Consider the following 18,212-nt stretch of genomic DNA (forward strand, 5'->3'; position numbering starts at 1 on the left):
AACGTCCCAATTTAAGTGTTCACTTTACAAGGTGAGTGCATGGAGAGAATTATATTTGATGATGAATGATGTAATTTGTCGGGCAGTGACCCCATCCATTAAGAATGACTGCTTTTAAATGGTTATATTCAGCGGCAAGACGGTGTTATGGATCTTACTTTTCCTGGAAGATTGCATATCAGTTAAGAGGACTGAATGGATTAAAGAGGAGAATATTTTCAAAGAGTCATCTTAGGCTACTTAAATACAAGATTAATGAAATATCATGGAGGCTGGTAGAGAGGTCACATTTTCCAAATAAATGCTTGTTTTAAATGTATTAACTTCCTAGAGTGGAGTTCTACTTGTACCTCCACCTATTCTAATAGCTACAGTATATTACCTCAAAATGCTGATTTTAGAAACCGCTGGTGTCAAGTGTCTGCTTCTAAATTCTAAACATAAGAAAAATATTATTAGACCATCTACAAAAGTTAACAAGGCAATTGGAAGAATGGTTTTGAAATAAAACAAAAACTGAAATTCAGGGTCTGAAATCAAATGGCATATTTTTTCTCTCCAAGAGATTTCATCTGAAGAAATGACTAGAAATAAGGTGGGTTTTTTTTAGTATGTCACAATTTCAACAAGGCAATTCAAAGTGCTCTGCAGGATCAGAAGGAAATAAAATATCAAACAAGTAAAATATTGCAGTGGCAAAAGAAGGTAAAATGTTGACAGGCTAAAAAACAGACTATATTTTATTATGTTCCAGTTGTCATTGACCAAAAGCAGTTCTAAATAAATGGGTTTTTTAGCCTTCATTTAAAAGAACACCTGTTCAGCATTTTTGCAGATTTCTGGACATTTGTTCCAGATCAGTGGGGTGTAAAAAACAGAATGGTGCTTCTTCATGTTTCGTTTTAACTCTGGAGATGCAGAGTAGACCTGAACCACAATTCTGGAGCAATTATACAACAACAGATATTTAAAAGACATTTATCATACTATTATTATTTTTGGCTGTTGAAAGCAGTATAAAAGTTCACATCGTCTGTCATAAAAATATCACTTATTGTCTTAGAATTATTAAAAGCACAACCTTCACAGTGACTACTTATTACAAATGGCTCACTTTCCACTCTCGCATAGTTTGATCCACTCATAGCTGAATTGATCAATATAATAAAAGTGACTTGAGAACTGGTGATTCAGGAGTTCCAAGTAATTTATAAAATGCTCTATAGAGTAAGTGGATAAACCACCCATTCAATCATAAGGTCCTGACTTTCCTATGAGGTATGACGAGACCATTTGGAACAAGATCCTTTAATACAAAAACATTAAAATATGTCTTGTCAAAGTGAAGTTCATCTTATAAAGGAATATAAAGCTCTGTCTGGTAAAATGAGTCCAAGATTGAAAGTGATTGTTTTAAGCTTGAAACTTCCCATATCAGACATAACTTAATATGCCTTAGAGCGGTTCACATGAAAATTAGAAAATCAGAAATAAATTAAGTTTTTATTTTGAAAATTTAAAACAGCTGAAGTCAACTTTTATTTGCTGATTTCAGTAGGGTAGGAATCCTAGTACAGTCAGCCAGCAGTGGCCCATTGTAAGCATAATCTGCACTGGTAAACAGAAATAAAAGTCACACTATTGTGTTGATGCTTTGGAAAATAGACTTCATTTCAGGAATTATAACAGGCTGACCACACTTGATGTACATATCAAAGAAGCCTCCATTTTTTTGTTTTCCTTGGAATATTGTATAATGAATGTATTGCAAACCCCTTACTGTGCATTATTACATCTCTATTCTAAGTTACTTCAAGAAATCACTCCTAATGTTAAATATGTCAGATAATTGTTGTGCAGCACTTACAAGCAGTTTGCTTTTATAAAATCCATGTAAAGTTTCCTCAAATTTTCACTGAATGTCTCTTGAAATACAGAAATGGTATTAGGTGATAGTGAAATTGAGCCATTCTTTGTTACAAAGGAAAGGGCATAAACTCTGAATTATGGTGTCAGGCTGCTGCAAAGGTATTGGAAGTTATTATGTATAATACATATGAGGCTCAGGTGGATTTTGCTCTCATTTTATGATTATCATTATCTATAATCATTTTCACATTTTCAAATCCCAGGAAATGGCTACTGTGTATGGAGTTCATCCCTGGTCTTTAAGTAGCCTCACTGGCTTTGTGGGACAATCAATGCACAATGTATTCATTGTCAGTTTTGTCAATACAGTGCTTTTATTACCCTCTTAATCCAATCAATAGTAGACAGTTATATTTTATTTTTAAAGATTCCCTAAGATTTTATGACATTTTCATTTGTGTCTTGTTATACTCTAATGCAGGACTGTCTTTAGCAGACTATTAGAAATGTAGCTAAAAGAATTACAAGAGGCATAACAAACATTCGCCTTCTGAGTTTGTAAGTTCCTGTTAAGTCTTACTGTTTGAATTATAAAGCACCATGTATGGTGATAACATGGATGCCGGAGACCTATTCTCTGAATTATGTATATTTATGTTCTTGGCAGTTGGACATATGAGAATCATCCCGGCATTAAAGCAAGGCGGCTGGAGAAGAGGAGTCATCAATCATCCGAGGTGCACATTTCCTGCAACAGAAGACAACCTACAGTACATCAGGTCTGAGCACTGAGACCGCAGTGAGTGGGATGCTGGAGGTAGTCAGAGACAAGTAATTAACTAAAAATAATATGTGCTTGACACAGCAGAGGAAATGGCTTCAATAAAAACAGAAAACACAACAGAATGAAACCTTCAGGATTAGACTACAGGCCGGAGAGATGAAGGTTATGATATGTGCTGGTCAGAAAAAGGCGAGCATTTACACACAGTCGGCTCTGATGCAGAGTGAAGTATATATATATCACCCCTGCAGCATTATATAAACACACATGTGTGTTCCAGACAGTAAAACTGAAAACAACAAAAAAGCTGGTGGTTTTACAAAACTGTTCACCTTTACTGTGAATCTAACTTGCAGCTCTTCTGTAAGATCAAAAGGATGTGGCAAAATGATAATTTCAACAGTTGTTCCTTATTTGTTCTTGGTACACTACTTTGATATGTTAGAGTACTTTCTCTGAGCCCATATATAATACAGTTTTTAAACCAAATCTAATATGTGAGAATTGGTTGGACGTTTTTATGTCTCAATTCTGAAAAAAAAAAATAATAATCTAGTTAATCAAACCATTTTGGCTTAATTAAGTATGCAAATGTATTTTCTACAGTTACATTTCATCTACTGAAATTAGTTATTTAACCACAAGACACTAACACAACCAGAGACATTAGATGACACTGAAGATTGTGCCACTTTAGTTAAACTGGATTTATTTTTGTTTTAGAGTTCTGCATTACATTGTCTGGGAAATCTAAAATGTGTGTGCAGCTTGACTGGATTTAATAAATAAACAATCTTAGAAAACCCTCTTGATTTTGAGACTCAGAGCTTCACACTGGGATTGTTATGATATGTCATGATGCTATCCAGTTGTCTTCAGTGTGCAATGTTGATGTTGCCAAGTCCAAGGTAGTACGTTTGGTCCCAGATAGGAAAAGGAGTGCTCTAAGCTTGGCATTGTGTTGCGTCTGTGTTTGCTGCTCTAACTTTGAAGAAAGAAAATAATTAGCTGTTGAATTGTGCTGTGATTTTAGCTTTCTGGCTTTGGCTTTGAGTTAACTAAGACTTCTCACCGCTGTGATTGATAACACTTGGTTCCAAAGTCGCCTTTGGCACTTTTAGTATGCCACTTTTAAGTATATCTTTTAAGTATATCTATAAAAAACAGATATAGTGAAAGACCTAACAGCGATAATTTATCAGCACTATGTGTTTTTCTCTAATTCCTAATCATTACTGACTAATAAAACTAAATTTACCATCTGATGATCGGTCCTGACGTAAAACATCTAATTATGCTAAAGTTACATCTGCTTCAAAGCTTACGATTTGTGCTAAACTATAAGACAAATTTACAGTTTTTAAGTTAGACATAGCATTATTAAACCTGCAAAGAGACTATATATATATATATATATATATATATATATATATATATATATATATATATATATATATATATATATATATATATATATATATATATAGCTCTGAATTTATGCAGCTCTTTTCTAGTCATACTGATCACTCAAACTGCTTTAAACTAGAGCCACATTCACCAAATCACGCAAACATGCACGCCTTCTCACGCAGAGAGGCAGATCAGTAGGAAATGCAGGTTTAAATGCCTTGCCAAGGAGCACATCAACATGTGACAGAACAAAGCTGGAGTCAAAACCAGAACTTTCATATTATAGATCAGATCTTTAACCATACATGTGCTGGTTGTGTCCTCTGACATATTACCTAGGCCACAATAAATACATTTGATAAAAATCAATCAAGTAAGGATGAGGCTTTGAGGATGATCTGCAGACAAAGGGCAGAGATTTTTTTATGTGGACAGACACTTCCCAGTCTGACCTCCCAGATGACAAGCCTGTACGGCCACCCGATTTTTCTTGCTTTTTCCTTTTTGCTTGTCAACGACTCAAAGATGTTGCCAGGTGTTTGCCTTCCAAGTGTCTTACAGCCTTTAAACTCAGATTTCCTGTCATTACCTTTTGCTTCCTGAATGTGCAGGACAGGTTGGCCTAAATACTGTCAAAACCAATGAGTGCTAAAACAAGTCACAGCTCTGGGATGGGCTGACATTTGCCTTGGGTTAACATAAACAAAGTTCCGATGCAGAGCTTTATCATTTTGAATGTGATTTTTTTTCTTTTTTTTTTTCTTTTTTTTTTAAATCCTGATAAATTAAATGTAGTTCCAACTTCCAAGAATCTGCAACAACCATGTTCTTAGATTGATATTTACTGTTTAAAAGACAGAAATGTCAATAATAAAAAGCAGCTTAAAATAACCAAACATCCTGTAGAAATAAATATCTATGAGATAAATATCTATGAGATCTTTGAGTCTTAATTTTCCACTGATCCACACACAACCCAAAAACAAAGTTACCAAAGACCTCATTAATGACCGATTAACATTAAAAACATGCACAAATATTTAGCATAAGTGTTTCTGTCAGTGGCAATTGCCCTGGTTTAAAAATAAAACAACATTTTGCCTGTTACAGTAATGATTTGATTTTTTTCATGTCACTGCAGGATTGCACATATGTGCTGAAATGAGAACAGTATGCTTAGATGCCGGAAAATCAATGACTCATATTCGCCTTTCTTTCTGGTTTGCAGCATAATTAAGGGAAAAGTGGGAGTACTGCTGTCTAATCTTACTGGGAAGGATCATACCAACAAGAATATAAACAGAGCATCATTTTTGCATTTGGCTGCAAAAATCTACTTCTGTCTTTGCTCCAATACACAAATAACTACTGTAACTTTTGTTTTCTTTTGAAAAGGAAATAATTTGATATTCTGCAACATTTCACAGTAAATCAGCACTATCAAAAGGTAGCTGCAGTGAAAAAAAAAATCTTGAATTTCCTAAAATACACACATCTAATATACATCCTATCAATAGATTATGGTCTTCATAATTACTCAAGTACAGCTAGGTTACAACAAAATTGAAATTTTGTGTAATTGTATTGGTGAGGATATTCCCTTACAGTCTGTGGAATTCTCTTACAAATGATGGATGTTTCTGAACCTCAACCAACAGTTTCAGCCTTTCCTTGATAAAATATTTTTTTAATCAACAACATTGGAGGAATCTTGGCAACAGATTATATTAAAAACCTGATGAGCTGCTGCTCACCCTTATTATGTATTCTGCTTTCAACACTAAATATGGTGTCAGAGCTTCTCTTTGACAACATGAAAAAAAACAACAACAAAAAAACATTTTGCATTTGAACTGCAGCTTGAAATATTTCCTCTGGCAGCCCAGCAATCAGCCTGCAACATTTGGAGGTGTGAATATTTCTCCCCAGCTGGGGCCCCTATTCCAAGAGGGAGCCTTTGCGCTACTCATCTAAATGAGCAACGTGTCTGATCCTGGCATGGTGTTTCTTTGTGCAATGCATGCCAGTCATGTTACCAAGAGCATTACAATGAATTGCCTCAAGCAGGGCAGAGGGCTTTTCTGGACACTACAAGTGAATGTCGGCTTACAAGCGTGTTTCAAGTGATTTCTAAAGTTAAGAAGTGATGATAAATTATTGAAAGAGCCAAAAGCTTCACAGAACTCGAACTAAAATGTAGTCTAAGTTCATAAGTTGAAGCAAATCTGACCCCAAAAATAAGATGTTTTTATTGCTCAGTTGCTTTAAAAGAGATCATTTTGACCTTAAACAATTCCACATGCTCAAAATAAGGCATCTTGAAAGTGGTTTTAATTGCTGTGTTGTGCATATCTAGACAGATTGTTAGGATAAGTAGAATGCAGCTACAGGCTTCTCTGAGGTGTGGCTTAAGTGCGATATTATCCCTCACCTTTTATTCACTCTCAAAGGATCCTGGTTTATCCGCTTAGAAGCAACTACAATATGTTAAACTACTTTCCTCATCCATATGGAAAGGTTTAGGAGAGCAGCACTTCATCAGCAGATAGAGAGGAAGATATGAGGTAATAAAACAGAACAGTGACCTCTGTAAAACAAATTGGAACACCTTTGAAAAAGTACTTTGAAACTGGAAGCAGAAAAGGAGATCTGATTGCTAGATGAGTGGATAGAAAATGTAAACAGATGAAAAAGAAATACCAAAGACTCACCAATTTTATAATGTGAATCACTGGTCAAACATAACACAAGGAAGGTGTAACTTGCAAAGCTTAACACTAACAATACACCTTGGCTGCATTACAGAAAGCTATGAGGAAAAGGAATTACTCTTGCCTCTTTTCCAGGTAATGTAATTGCTGCATTAGTGATCTTCCACCCTCATTAAGCATGGATCAAACAGCAGTGTAGAAAGCAGCAGCATGGAACGGGAGTGTGAAACAGACAGGATTAGCGGATAAGAGAGATGTTTTCCCACAGTCGGCACAGTGCGTGTTTTAAGACTCCCACTTGGTTTATTATCAACTGAAGACACTAGCATGTTGAAGTTTAACCTCTCCACTGAATTATAATTAATTTATCCTGGGCTAGTGTCCCAGTGTTTGTGTTGACACCATGATAAATTTAAATGTTTTCATTTATTTTTTTATTTATACAGTATTATTTTGTTTTCTTTTACCAGGTGTTGTTACCTAAGCAATGTTAACTTTAAACTAGATAGTGTGAAGATTAAACATTTCAAAATTACTCTTTAGGATTTCTCATGCATTCTTGCAAAGTTCCAGAGACTTATAAGTAGGACATGGCTTATGTGAATATTACTATGCAAATTTGAAAACTCTTCATAGGCAACTATGGAAATTCATGATACAGATAGTTAGCCTGAAAATTCTAAACACATTTGAAATAATTACTTTTAGGTAATCCATAAATTTGACCAGGGTTTTTCTTCTGAGTGGAAGTAATAGTAAGATGGACCAGTAAGAATCCTGATTTATCCTACAGAGAATTTCTGGAAGAAGGCTTTAAGACTAGAATGACAACAAAGGAGCATTATGACCTCAAGGTACAGAAATCATTGTAACACATGAAAAAAATAAATAAATAAAAATTAAAATTTCACAATACATTTTAATTTGATATATGTATTTAACTGTAAATAAATAGAAATTTGTCAAGGGCATAAATAATGTTAAGCCTAATGTTGTATAAGGTTTTACTTACAACCTTACTTGATAAATGAATATCAAGTAAAGAATAGCAAATAACGAAGTTAAAATGCAAATGTACAATACAATTAACACAGAAAGCAGGTATATTTAAGTGTGAATGGGGAAAGCTAATCATTACTATTGATTATTTTTGAACAAAATCCTGGGATTAATTGCAATAAAATATTTTTGTTGATTGACAGCCCTGAAATATTGGTATCTTAACCTGGTGAAATATGGATGTACAACACATTCTCACACCCGACTTGTCATATATTGACGAGTTGGGACGCCGTCTGACCATGCGTCACATATTGACGCGAAGGGTAGCCCCTTCGCGTCAATATGTGACGACTTGGGCAGGTTCCTTCACCGTAAAATGTTGACGAATTTGACGATTTCGGAAGGTCGCATGTTTTACATGGATTATTCATGCGAAGGGTCCTCGCAAACACTGCCGAAACTTCAAAACCCCGCAAATTGGTTAGGTTTAGGGAAAAAATTACGGTAAGGCATAAGGTAAAACCCCTCGCGTCACATATTGACGCGAAAGGACGTCCCACGCGTCAATATATGACGAGTTGGGAGTGAGAACGGGTTGGGATGTAGCATGGTGTCGTCTGCCTAACCTGAAATACCGCTGTAACAAGAACAGTTAAGACGTAATTAGTGCAAAGGAAAAACATTATGCACAGGTAATGTCTGTATTTGGTTGATGAGCGTTTTTTTTTTTTTTCAAGGTATTTGAATGTTAGATATAGTATTAGGAAATTTTCCTGTACAGTGTTGAATGGAGCATTAGCAGGGTTTCAGCAGCATGGCAGAAATACCATGGTAACAAATATGGTTAATGTGTAACCAGATCTTTGGAAAAAACATATATTCTACATAATACATGTGTTGTATTGTTTCATTAATGTGTTTGCTTGCTCAGGTTGCTTTTATTCTGCTAAAATTTGAAACAATCAGGGTGTTATCAGCATAACAAATACTGTGGTAAGATTTGTCCTAATGTGTAAATAATTTAAAGAAAAACAACTGGTACGGCTACTGGCATCTGTGTCTGTGTGATTATTTGTTGTTTGTTTATTTAGTTGCAAATCTTTTTTTTTTTTTTTTTCATTTTGGTGAAACTGGAAATTAGTGGGGTGTAATCAGCAAAACATAAATACTATTGTCAAAAGTAAGGATTGGAAATATATATGGTTTATTGGCTTTTTAATTTAATTTAATCATTCATTCTATTAACTGTTAATTATTTTTGTCTCTTTTGAAATAAAAATACTGTGGCAAAAAGAAAGTTTAATCAGAAATGGTGCCTGGGAAAAATATCTAGTCCAGGTAGTCTGTTGATGTTCATTTATCTATTAATCCATTTCATTTATTATTTTGCTTATTGATTATTTAACTCTGGTGAGAAATGAAGTGGGATGTCATCAACTATTTTTTTTTTTTAATTCATATAATATTTTTGTTGAGATATCAGTTTAGAAATTATATGCACATTGTTGCATTTTCCATTTCAGGATTTATAAGTCATTATATAGTCATAAATATAAAAACGTACATTTTGATATAGTGCCAATCAGATGAAATTTATGCATCTCCTTTATAAAACTGCAAAATCATTTCTTCTTTTCCAAAATGAAAACATTGTTCTCTCATTGCTCATTTTCAGGGATCTGAAGTTGTGTTCTACAAAAATAAAAATGTAAACAGGGCATTTACTTGAACATGCATTAGCATACATCCCTCTTGATAACTTGTCAAATGCCTAACAGAATGACTTGTCAAGATTTTAATTAGCTGTCTATGAAAGGAGAGGCTGTGATACAACACAAATGATTATATATTATTTGCCTGACAGTGCTCAGAGACAGATATGAAGAAGAAATATAGTGTTGGAATGATTGTGGGAAAATCTTCAATATCAAACATCACTTTTGCCTCCTCTAAAATGTCACTATGAGCTATGAGAAGTACTTCAAATGCTTCTTTGCAACATTCTAAAAAGCCAGGTGTCATGTGCTGATCTGGTTCTGTGGTGCAGTTGGTGGTTCACTGGGCTTTGAAAACTGTCAGAAGGAGTATCATAGAAAGTTGTTGGAGTCAAAAGGGTAAACAGGAATGTAACAAAAAGAAAAAAAGAGGGAATTTCAGAACTGGCACTGAAAGGGAAGGTTTCAATCAAGCAGACAATGTGAGCTCATCATAGAATTAGACTCAACACCAACTAGGATTTCTCAGCTTGTTTTTAACAAGCATCATGTTTCTTCTTCTAAATGCAAAAATTTCAGCAAAAAATAAAAATGTTATTATTATGTAATGTAATTATTGGAAAAATCTATATAAAATCTGTGTATTTATATATACATTTAAGAGACAAATGTTTGTGTTTGATCATTTTCATGGTTATCTGCTTCTCTTCTTGTTTTAAAGAAGAAACCTAGTAAGGAGCCTGAGTCACAAGTTAGAGAATGGAGGGTAAAGAGCCTGAGTCAAGCACCTATGAGAGGCTTTAAAAAGAAGGAAAAAATCCAAACAACATATTCCTTCTTATTTCACCCATATTTAAACTGTAAATTTAAACTGCAAAGAGCCACAAATTAGCTTGAGTAAATCTGATGCTGACCATTTTCCTAGACCCATCAATATTTAACAAAATGAAAAGGCAGGAAAATGAAGAGAGAGAAGAGTGCATATGTTATTATGTAGTGTTGCCAGATTACAAAATGCATTGGGAAAAAAAGTGCCAGGAGGCATAAAATAATGTTCTGACACATAAAAGAGGTGACATCAAACATGAAATCAGGTGAAGTCCACTGTGCACCTCAGGAGTGCAGCTACAGTGGAAAAGATAAAAGGAAAATCAAAATGAAATGACGGGGGGGAAAGTCTGCTCTGATTGAAGTGACACCAGGAAATGAGGATTCCACTATCTTCAGATATTTCCCTAAAAAGGTTGCCAAACACCAAGGCAAGTGGATCTGAGAGAGCAAGGACAATAATATGAAGAGGTTGCCATATACTGTGGCACAAAAATCCAGATTGAAAAGAATGGTAAAAGTGACGGAGGAGGAATAAGAAACTCCTACTCAAGGATGAATGAACATAAGCCGCTACGTACCTAACGGCGAAAAGCGGAAGCAATGCTGCGAGGTGGGCAGACTGCTGCAAGCGCTGCCATGTTCTGTCCAGTGATTTATGTCTACGCTAAGGCAACAAAATGTAGAAACAAGATCAGAGCACATTCTGAGATGAACTCAGGACTTCGTGGACTGCTGATGGATAGCTCCTGTCTTACCATTCCACCATTTTGTAAGGTGAGAGGGAAGGACAGATAAGGAAAGACAAGGTGTATTTTCAAGAGTATCTGCAAAAGACTATGCAATAAAAAGGAAGGCTGAGATGAGTTAGAATGTTTATTGTGAGTTGATTTCACTTACTGTAGTTTAATACTATATTTTGCATAACATTAGACCTAAATGTAAATCCTGGAATTAATGAATTCCTTAAGGTCTAATAAGTCTGTTTGGAAACGTTACTTCAGGGGTTAGCAATTCTGCTGCATGTTTTCTATTTTTGTCTGTCCTATCTAAGATAAATTATTAGGTCCCTGTAGAACAAAGTGATAGTGTGAAGTGATGTGAAACAGTTTTTTGGAGCAAGAAGACATTTAAGGCAAGCTGAACAACAGCCCTTTAAGACCAAAGTTGCCCATCTCTATCCTTGGGATTCGATAAGAGATGATTAAAAGGCGACCCAAACAACATCCACATGGTGCACAGCCAAGTTTTTGTATGCAAAAATAAAGAGTAAACTTTTGGGGATGATGCGAAGTAGGTGTCCATAAGGAAATAACATTTGTATTTTAAATAGAGCTGTAGATAAAATCAAGGTGATACGTACATATTTCAACAATAAATTCTGCTTTCAGCAAAGCGCAAAGTGTTTAAAAGGCCATCTTGGAGCAAAGCACATTTTCACTAGCATTGACACATTGAAACTAGCATAGATGCTAATTCAGGGTGATCTTATAACATCAAGCCACACTTGTCAGACAACGCTGACAGAGTGCAGCTGTAGAAACTTCAGCAAAAACTATTACAAAAAGAATACATAAACTGTACGACATCAATGAGGCAGATAAATCACAACAGCTGGCAGACGCTACATTTACTGCTTTTACCGGATGCCCCTGGACAACCGTGGGTAATCACAATTACGTCGTAGTTACTACACACCAAACAGATGAGAAATTAAACTACACTTCTTCACTTTGTACGTGGCCAAAAATAAGAACAGTGTTGCTGATGCACACTTCAATATTTACCTTTCAAGCTTATAAACTTAAACATAGTGATTCATAAGTTTTAATCAATTGACAGGACTAGTTTATGTATGATATATAAAACATGTTATCTGAAAATAAATAGCAACCATTTTTAAATTAACCTAGCACTTCATTAAGTTCCCCTGCATAAATAGTATCATGTTTTCAAGACTGCAGCTATATGTGACATCACACAAATATTTGAGTAGTTTTCTAAACCTAATTAACCTAATTTTCTAGAATACTTTTAGGTTTGACACAGTTCCTTTGGGAATAAATGGAAAAAGAAACTCCACAACATAGATGGTAAACGAGCTAAAGGCACAATAATCACAATTCTAATGTGATTATTAGCTCATGAAATAGTGAATAAATGTAAAATGTAACCTGGAAAATCCGAGGAAAGTATTTCTTGGAATAAGAGGTTAACCTTATCCTTATACTGTGGGTCAAGTACACAAGAGGAGGGTAAGTGAAAGCAAGCGGAGAAATGTGTTATTCCAGCATTGATGTGGTGTGTAAATACTTTTTTTTTTTGAAGAAAATCACTTGCCTGTGTGTAAAACATTTCAAAGGATTCACACTCCTTTAAGGACTATCAAAGACTGTTTCTGTCTGTGTGCAACAAATACTTTTTTTCCTACCTCCATGAATGTGAATATAAGTGTCAACGGCCAGTGAAAGTATTCATTTCAGTTTATGCTTGACTAATCAATTAGGCAAGTGAGCAAACAAGCAAGTAACTACAGTCATAGTATAAAAGGGAAGAAAGGAAAGCTGAAAGGCAATGCTGTTGGGGGACTGCAAAGCTTTTCAACAACTATCTTGAGTCATAGCTGTGTCAAGAAAAAGTGTGAAGTCATTTGCTCTGAGGAAGCTCCATTTAGTGAGAAAAAAGAGTACTACTGTCATTCACATCCAGTGTGTAGATGCCGTCCTTAAGCTATAATGTTAACAAAAAACGGTTCTATAAAAATACTGGAAAAAGCATACCAACACAAAGAAAAGCTTATAAAATCCAAATAAGGACATAAATAAGGTAAAAAAAAAACAAAACAAAGTCAGATAGCACAAACCATAGAACATATAGTGTGACAATAACTTTTATTTTGTCTGTATTTCTGTGCTGTTCTGTGACATAGCAAACAATGCATGTGAGAAGAGGTTAGGTTTTGGTGAAACACCCATCAGAAAACATAAAGTATCACGTTACAAGCAAAGGAATTGCTTGTGCCATCATTTTATTCAATTATTTTGAGCGCAGTGTTAGTAGTGTGTCATACCTCGCATTCTCGGGAGCCTGAGATGGTGTAGGTGCATGGTCCAGTTCCATTGACGAGCACATCCATGGCCTCAGAATTGTTGGGCTTGTAGTCCACATAGTACTCCTGCAGAGGGGAGCTAAGGGTGCGCTCCGTCTCTCGGGGTTTCTTGCGACGCTTGCGAGCCGCGGCAGAGTGCTCCTGGAGCTGTTTCACGCTGTTAGGATAGCGCTTCCAGGACACATAAATTACCAAGAGGATCATTGCAACGGACAGAAACAGGGCAACACTTCCAGCCACAATCTTATGGAAGGAGACAGGCTCTAAGTCTTGCTCTGGAGGAAGTGCAACAGGTGGGGTAACTGCCAATGAAGTAGGACCCCAAAGAGATCCCTCAGATCTCTTTCCCGAGCTAGTTGTCAAAGCCAGAACAGATGGGTTATATTCTGTCTGTACAGGGACCCTGGATAGGTTTGGAGTAATGTTCACTGTGAGTACTGGTCCTTGGTTGGATTGGCAAACCCCAAATGCTTCAATCGCATCCATCACCTTCTCTCCTTGAGCTTTCTTGGGAGAGGCACAAATCATTGTGGTCTCTTTTGCCCCTCTAAAATTTCTCAGCCAAGCCACAAGAGGACAGATGGCAGGGCTACAGTCCCAAACATTTCCTGCTAAACTAATCATGGTCAGTGAGATCCAAGCATCAACAACCTCCTGAGAAACATTTGTCAGCTTATTGGAGTCCAGATTGAGAGTCTGCAGGTTTGGTAAGCATTGGTAAACTATGGGATCTACTTCTGTCAGTTCATTCCCTGACAGATCCAGTTTTTGGACAGAGGCCCAGGTCCAAGTCAAGCCCTGGCTCATTGATCGAATGCGATTCCACTGCAGGTAAAGAGCCCGTAGATTGTAGAGTCGAGGAAAATGGGAAAAATTTATCTTGGAGAACTGATTGTGCTCCAAATGCAACTCAGTGAGTTTGACAAGTCCAGAAAGTGCATTTCGAGTGATACTCCGGAGGCGATTGTAACCAAGGTCAAGGAATTCAAGATTTCTGCAATCTTGAAAAAGACGCATTGGGAGAGTTTTTAGTGAATTAGATCGTATGTGAAGACTAAGAAGTTTACGTAACCCTTGGAATTGCCCAAGTTGCAAGGCTTGCAGTTTATTGTACGACAAGTCCAAATTCCGCAAATTAGGGACAGGATGAAATGTTGTATTATGGAGCGACGTGATCTTGTTCGAACTTAGAATCAGTTCTTTAAGCCTGCGGACTCCCTGGAATGCCATTGCATCTACAGAGGCAATGTAATTATGGTCCAAGTAGAGCCAAATAAGATGGTTGAGGCCAACAAACTGTCCTGCGCGAAGACTGGAGAGACTGTTGTACCGCAGCGACAGGCCCTCACAGCCTCCTGAAAGGTTCTTGGGGACATCACGAAAGGCGCTTGACTCACAGTAGACAATTTTTCCATCACAGCGACAACTCTTAGGGCAGTGGCGATCACTTAGAGATGGATTTGCTGCTAGCCACACCTGCATCAGGAGTTGGAACAATAGCCAGCGACGCTGCAGAGCAGAGCCTAAAAATAAAAGAATGAAGGGAAGAAAAGGAAGGTTAGAAAATAAGATAATGTTTACTTTCCAATTATGCTTGAGATCAAAATATAAGTATGTTATTGAACAAATTCTTTTTTTCATTCAAATTCTTATTTGAATGAAAAATAAGCATTCAAATAAGCATTTGCAAGCACTTGTCCCTGTGACCTTATTTGTCTCCAAAAGACAAAGACAATAAAACTAAAGTGAGATGAGATAAGTTGTCTTGATCATCTTGGCTAAAACATTTGAATTCAATCCAAGAATCTTTTCCTACCCATTTGGACTGTTACCTTAAGCTCTTCAGAAAAGCATGCAAAAGCTGAAATGTAACATCAACAAAAAAAAACAAAAAAAAGATTTTTGGAAGTATACTAAATCACTAATAACTGGGGAAGAAATTCAACCCAAAGTAGGAGGAAGAAGAAAAGATTTTATGGCATAACAAGTCCCTGAATAGCAGGAAGCCCATTATTTTAGCTCAAAAGCAAAACCAGCTAAATATGAGTCCATGTGCAGGCAGAGTTAATATGCCCCATAGACAGTCCTATAAATATTACCAGAATAGAGGATGTGTAAAGATCCAAAATACATACAATATCCTAGATGCGCTTAGCATTAGTCAGGGAGAAATACCAAGGGAGCTGGTAGAGAACAACAGGGCTAAAACCCACATCATCATAAGATGGTAAAGCAAAAATAGCTAAATTTACATTTTATTAAATTCAATAAATTGGCTAGTTGATCCAAGCAGAACAGATAGGTAACATGTTGGGAAAAACAAGACTTTAAATGAGACTTGCTCTCCCAAACTAAGTGGCCAGGCAAGAGGAAGACTGCTTCTGCAAGTCACCGAAGAGACCTACAACAACTGAAGATGTAAGGTGGAATGACAAGATAAAAACACACCAATTATCTAACCTTATTTAAATATAAACTGAAAGGTTTTATGGTCTGAAACTAAATGTAAACTTAATTTACATCAGACTAAACCAAATACTGCACATCAACACAAACAGCATGCCTACAGCCAGTAAACATGCTTTAGGGTTGGTTCTCATGAGCAGGCTCTAGAAAGCTTGCAAAATATGTAAAATAGAATATAAATTAACAAGAAACATTGTCAAATCCAGGATTATTATTTGACTCAGTTTGAAAAGGAACTATGAAACAGCATTGTTAAATAATTGAAACCTAAATGCAGCTTTTTAATTTAAAAATAGTTGAAAAACTTCAATACCATGTTATAGTGCATAGTAATCTTCATTGCAATTCCTGTAAACAGCATACCAGGATAAAGGACGTGGTGATTTCTATTACCATGTACTGAAACTACCTACTAAAACAAGATAGCTTCAGGAGCAGAATTATTAAATTAAATATTTCAGGAAAGTTTGCTTGCTACCCTGCATTATAGGACCTGTATTTTTGTCACAGAAATAAAGCCAGAATTTGCACAAAAATGGTGAAAGAAGCAATGAATGAACAATGGTACAATTGTACAGCTAAATGAAATTTAAAATCTATTATTAAAATGTTCAATATTTAAAACTTCCAATGTCCTTAAAATGAATTTAAGACTTTTTTGCAGTTGACTTTAAGACCATATAGAAATATCTTGAAATCCGATCACAATAGCTGTACCTAAAGTCCTAATTTGTCACATGTCTGAAATAAGATATTTCAACTTAGCTTCATCAAAATGCCAGAGCCTAACCTCACAGACTTTCTTCTTAGGAGTCTTGAGAATGCAAAAAAAACAAGACAACACACACACACTCGCTTGTTGAACTTCATGCCCACAATAATCCACAAAACTGGCTTTCAGGTAGTTGTTTGATTCTGCAGAGAGGTGTTGTGAAATTCCATCCCTCTGAGGATATAGTGAAGTTTTTGGACCAGTGAAAAGCAAAAGGTAATGATTCAGACTGAATCTGTTCTGCTTTGGTTTGGTTAAACATGAAATGACTGGAGTCTAAATTGAAACGCCTCCAGGACTGTAGACACAACTATCACTCCTTTCATGCTGATTTTTTTTCTGTGCTGAGTAAAATCTCACTCTCCATGACTGATCTGCTTCTGCAATTGGCACTGTGATTGCTTTTGGAAAGAGTAACTCCAAATGTGGATGAAGATATGACTCTGGAAACATTATGCTGCATTGATTGTTGGGCTACATTTACTACAGAGGAGACAAAACAATGGATGTCATGGAATTTGGTGAAAGGTGTTCGCAGGAACAGAAACTCAGAAGACATTTTCAAAAACACAGATTTTATTTTCTTGATTTTAGTTCAATAAAGCATATAAAACTACTCAGAAAAATCAGAACTTTTTCACATGAATAGTTAGTAAACATAAACGTACCCAAAACAGGTCACAGAATTTAGTATAATAATGCAACATATCTCAGATTTGTGTATTCAACACGTATTTTAACAAAAGTCCCTATCTTTTTTTTTTTTTTTTTATTCTGTGTTGAATACTGATCCCACGTGTCTGCTTTAATGGTTAAGTTAAGCTGGTGTACAGGTGTTCCTTTATTAAGAACAGATACATTTTACACCCTGGTTGCTGCACCTGCAGATCCCAAAGAAGGCTTTAGGATTCATGGCTTGATAAAGTGCCATCAAGTGCACTTTTCTTAGAAATTCTGCAATTTAACAAAACTGTAGGGATAATGAACACGAGCCGCTTGTGAAGATACACTGTAAGAGCAGGGCATGACAAATTTGGAGCCTGGAATTCAAGTGTGTGAATTACATTTATTACAGTACTGCAGCGACAGAGAAACTGATGAAGAAACCAGAAAATATGGACCAAGGGTGTTCATCATTTTTAAGTTTAGTTGTAGGATTAGTTCTAAGATTAATTGAATATTTAGGACTTGAAAGATAAATCCAGCAGACTGGGAATTAGAAAGAGCAGGAAACTGGAATGTAAATTTTAGTTTCCATAATGGTTGAAGCTTGGAGAAAGGGAAGGCATAATCCCATAGAAATAAGACACAGTAGCTGGCATGCATATGTTTTCTTTTACATTTAATTACCTTACAATGACAAACTTTATTGGATTTAGTAGGATTTTATGTTTTGGACAAAAACAAAGTAGCACATTTAAATTGTAATTAAGACAAATCCTTTTTTTTCAAATATTTTGTTTTTTGTTCTGTTAAGGTCTCAGACGTTTGCTAAAGAACATTAGCAAACAAACAGCATCCTGCAAAATGAAGAACATACCAGACA

The 18,212-nt window shown here is 35.8% G+C and overlaps 1 protein-coding gene across 2 annotated transcripts in view; it reads right to left on the minus strand.

Moving 5' to 3' along the window:
• Window positions 1–18,212, minus strand: part of LOC122847093 (leucine-rich repeat transmembrane neuronal protein 4) — a 152,944-nt gene that overhangs the window by 86,064 nt on the left and 48,668 nt on the right. For both annotated transcript variants that reach the window (XM_044144452.1, XM_044144453.1), the window contains one exon: window positions 13,390–14,951. In XM_044144452.1, the coding sequence (XP_044000387.1) occupies window positions 13,390–14,951 (1,562 nt within the window). The remainder of the gene's footprint in view (window positions 1–13,389; window positions 14,952–18,212) is intronic.

The sequence above is a fragment of the Gambusia affinis genome, linkage group LG17 (genome assembly GCF_019740435.1).
Source record: "Gambusia affinis linkage group LG17, SWU_Gaff_1.0, whole genome shotgun sequence".
NCBI classification, from domain to species: domain Eukaryota; kingdom Metazoa; phylum Chordata; class Actinopteri; order Cyprinodontiformes; family Poeciliidae; genus Gambusia; species Gambusia affinis.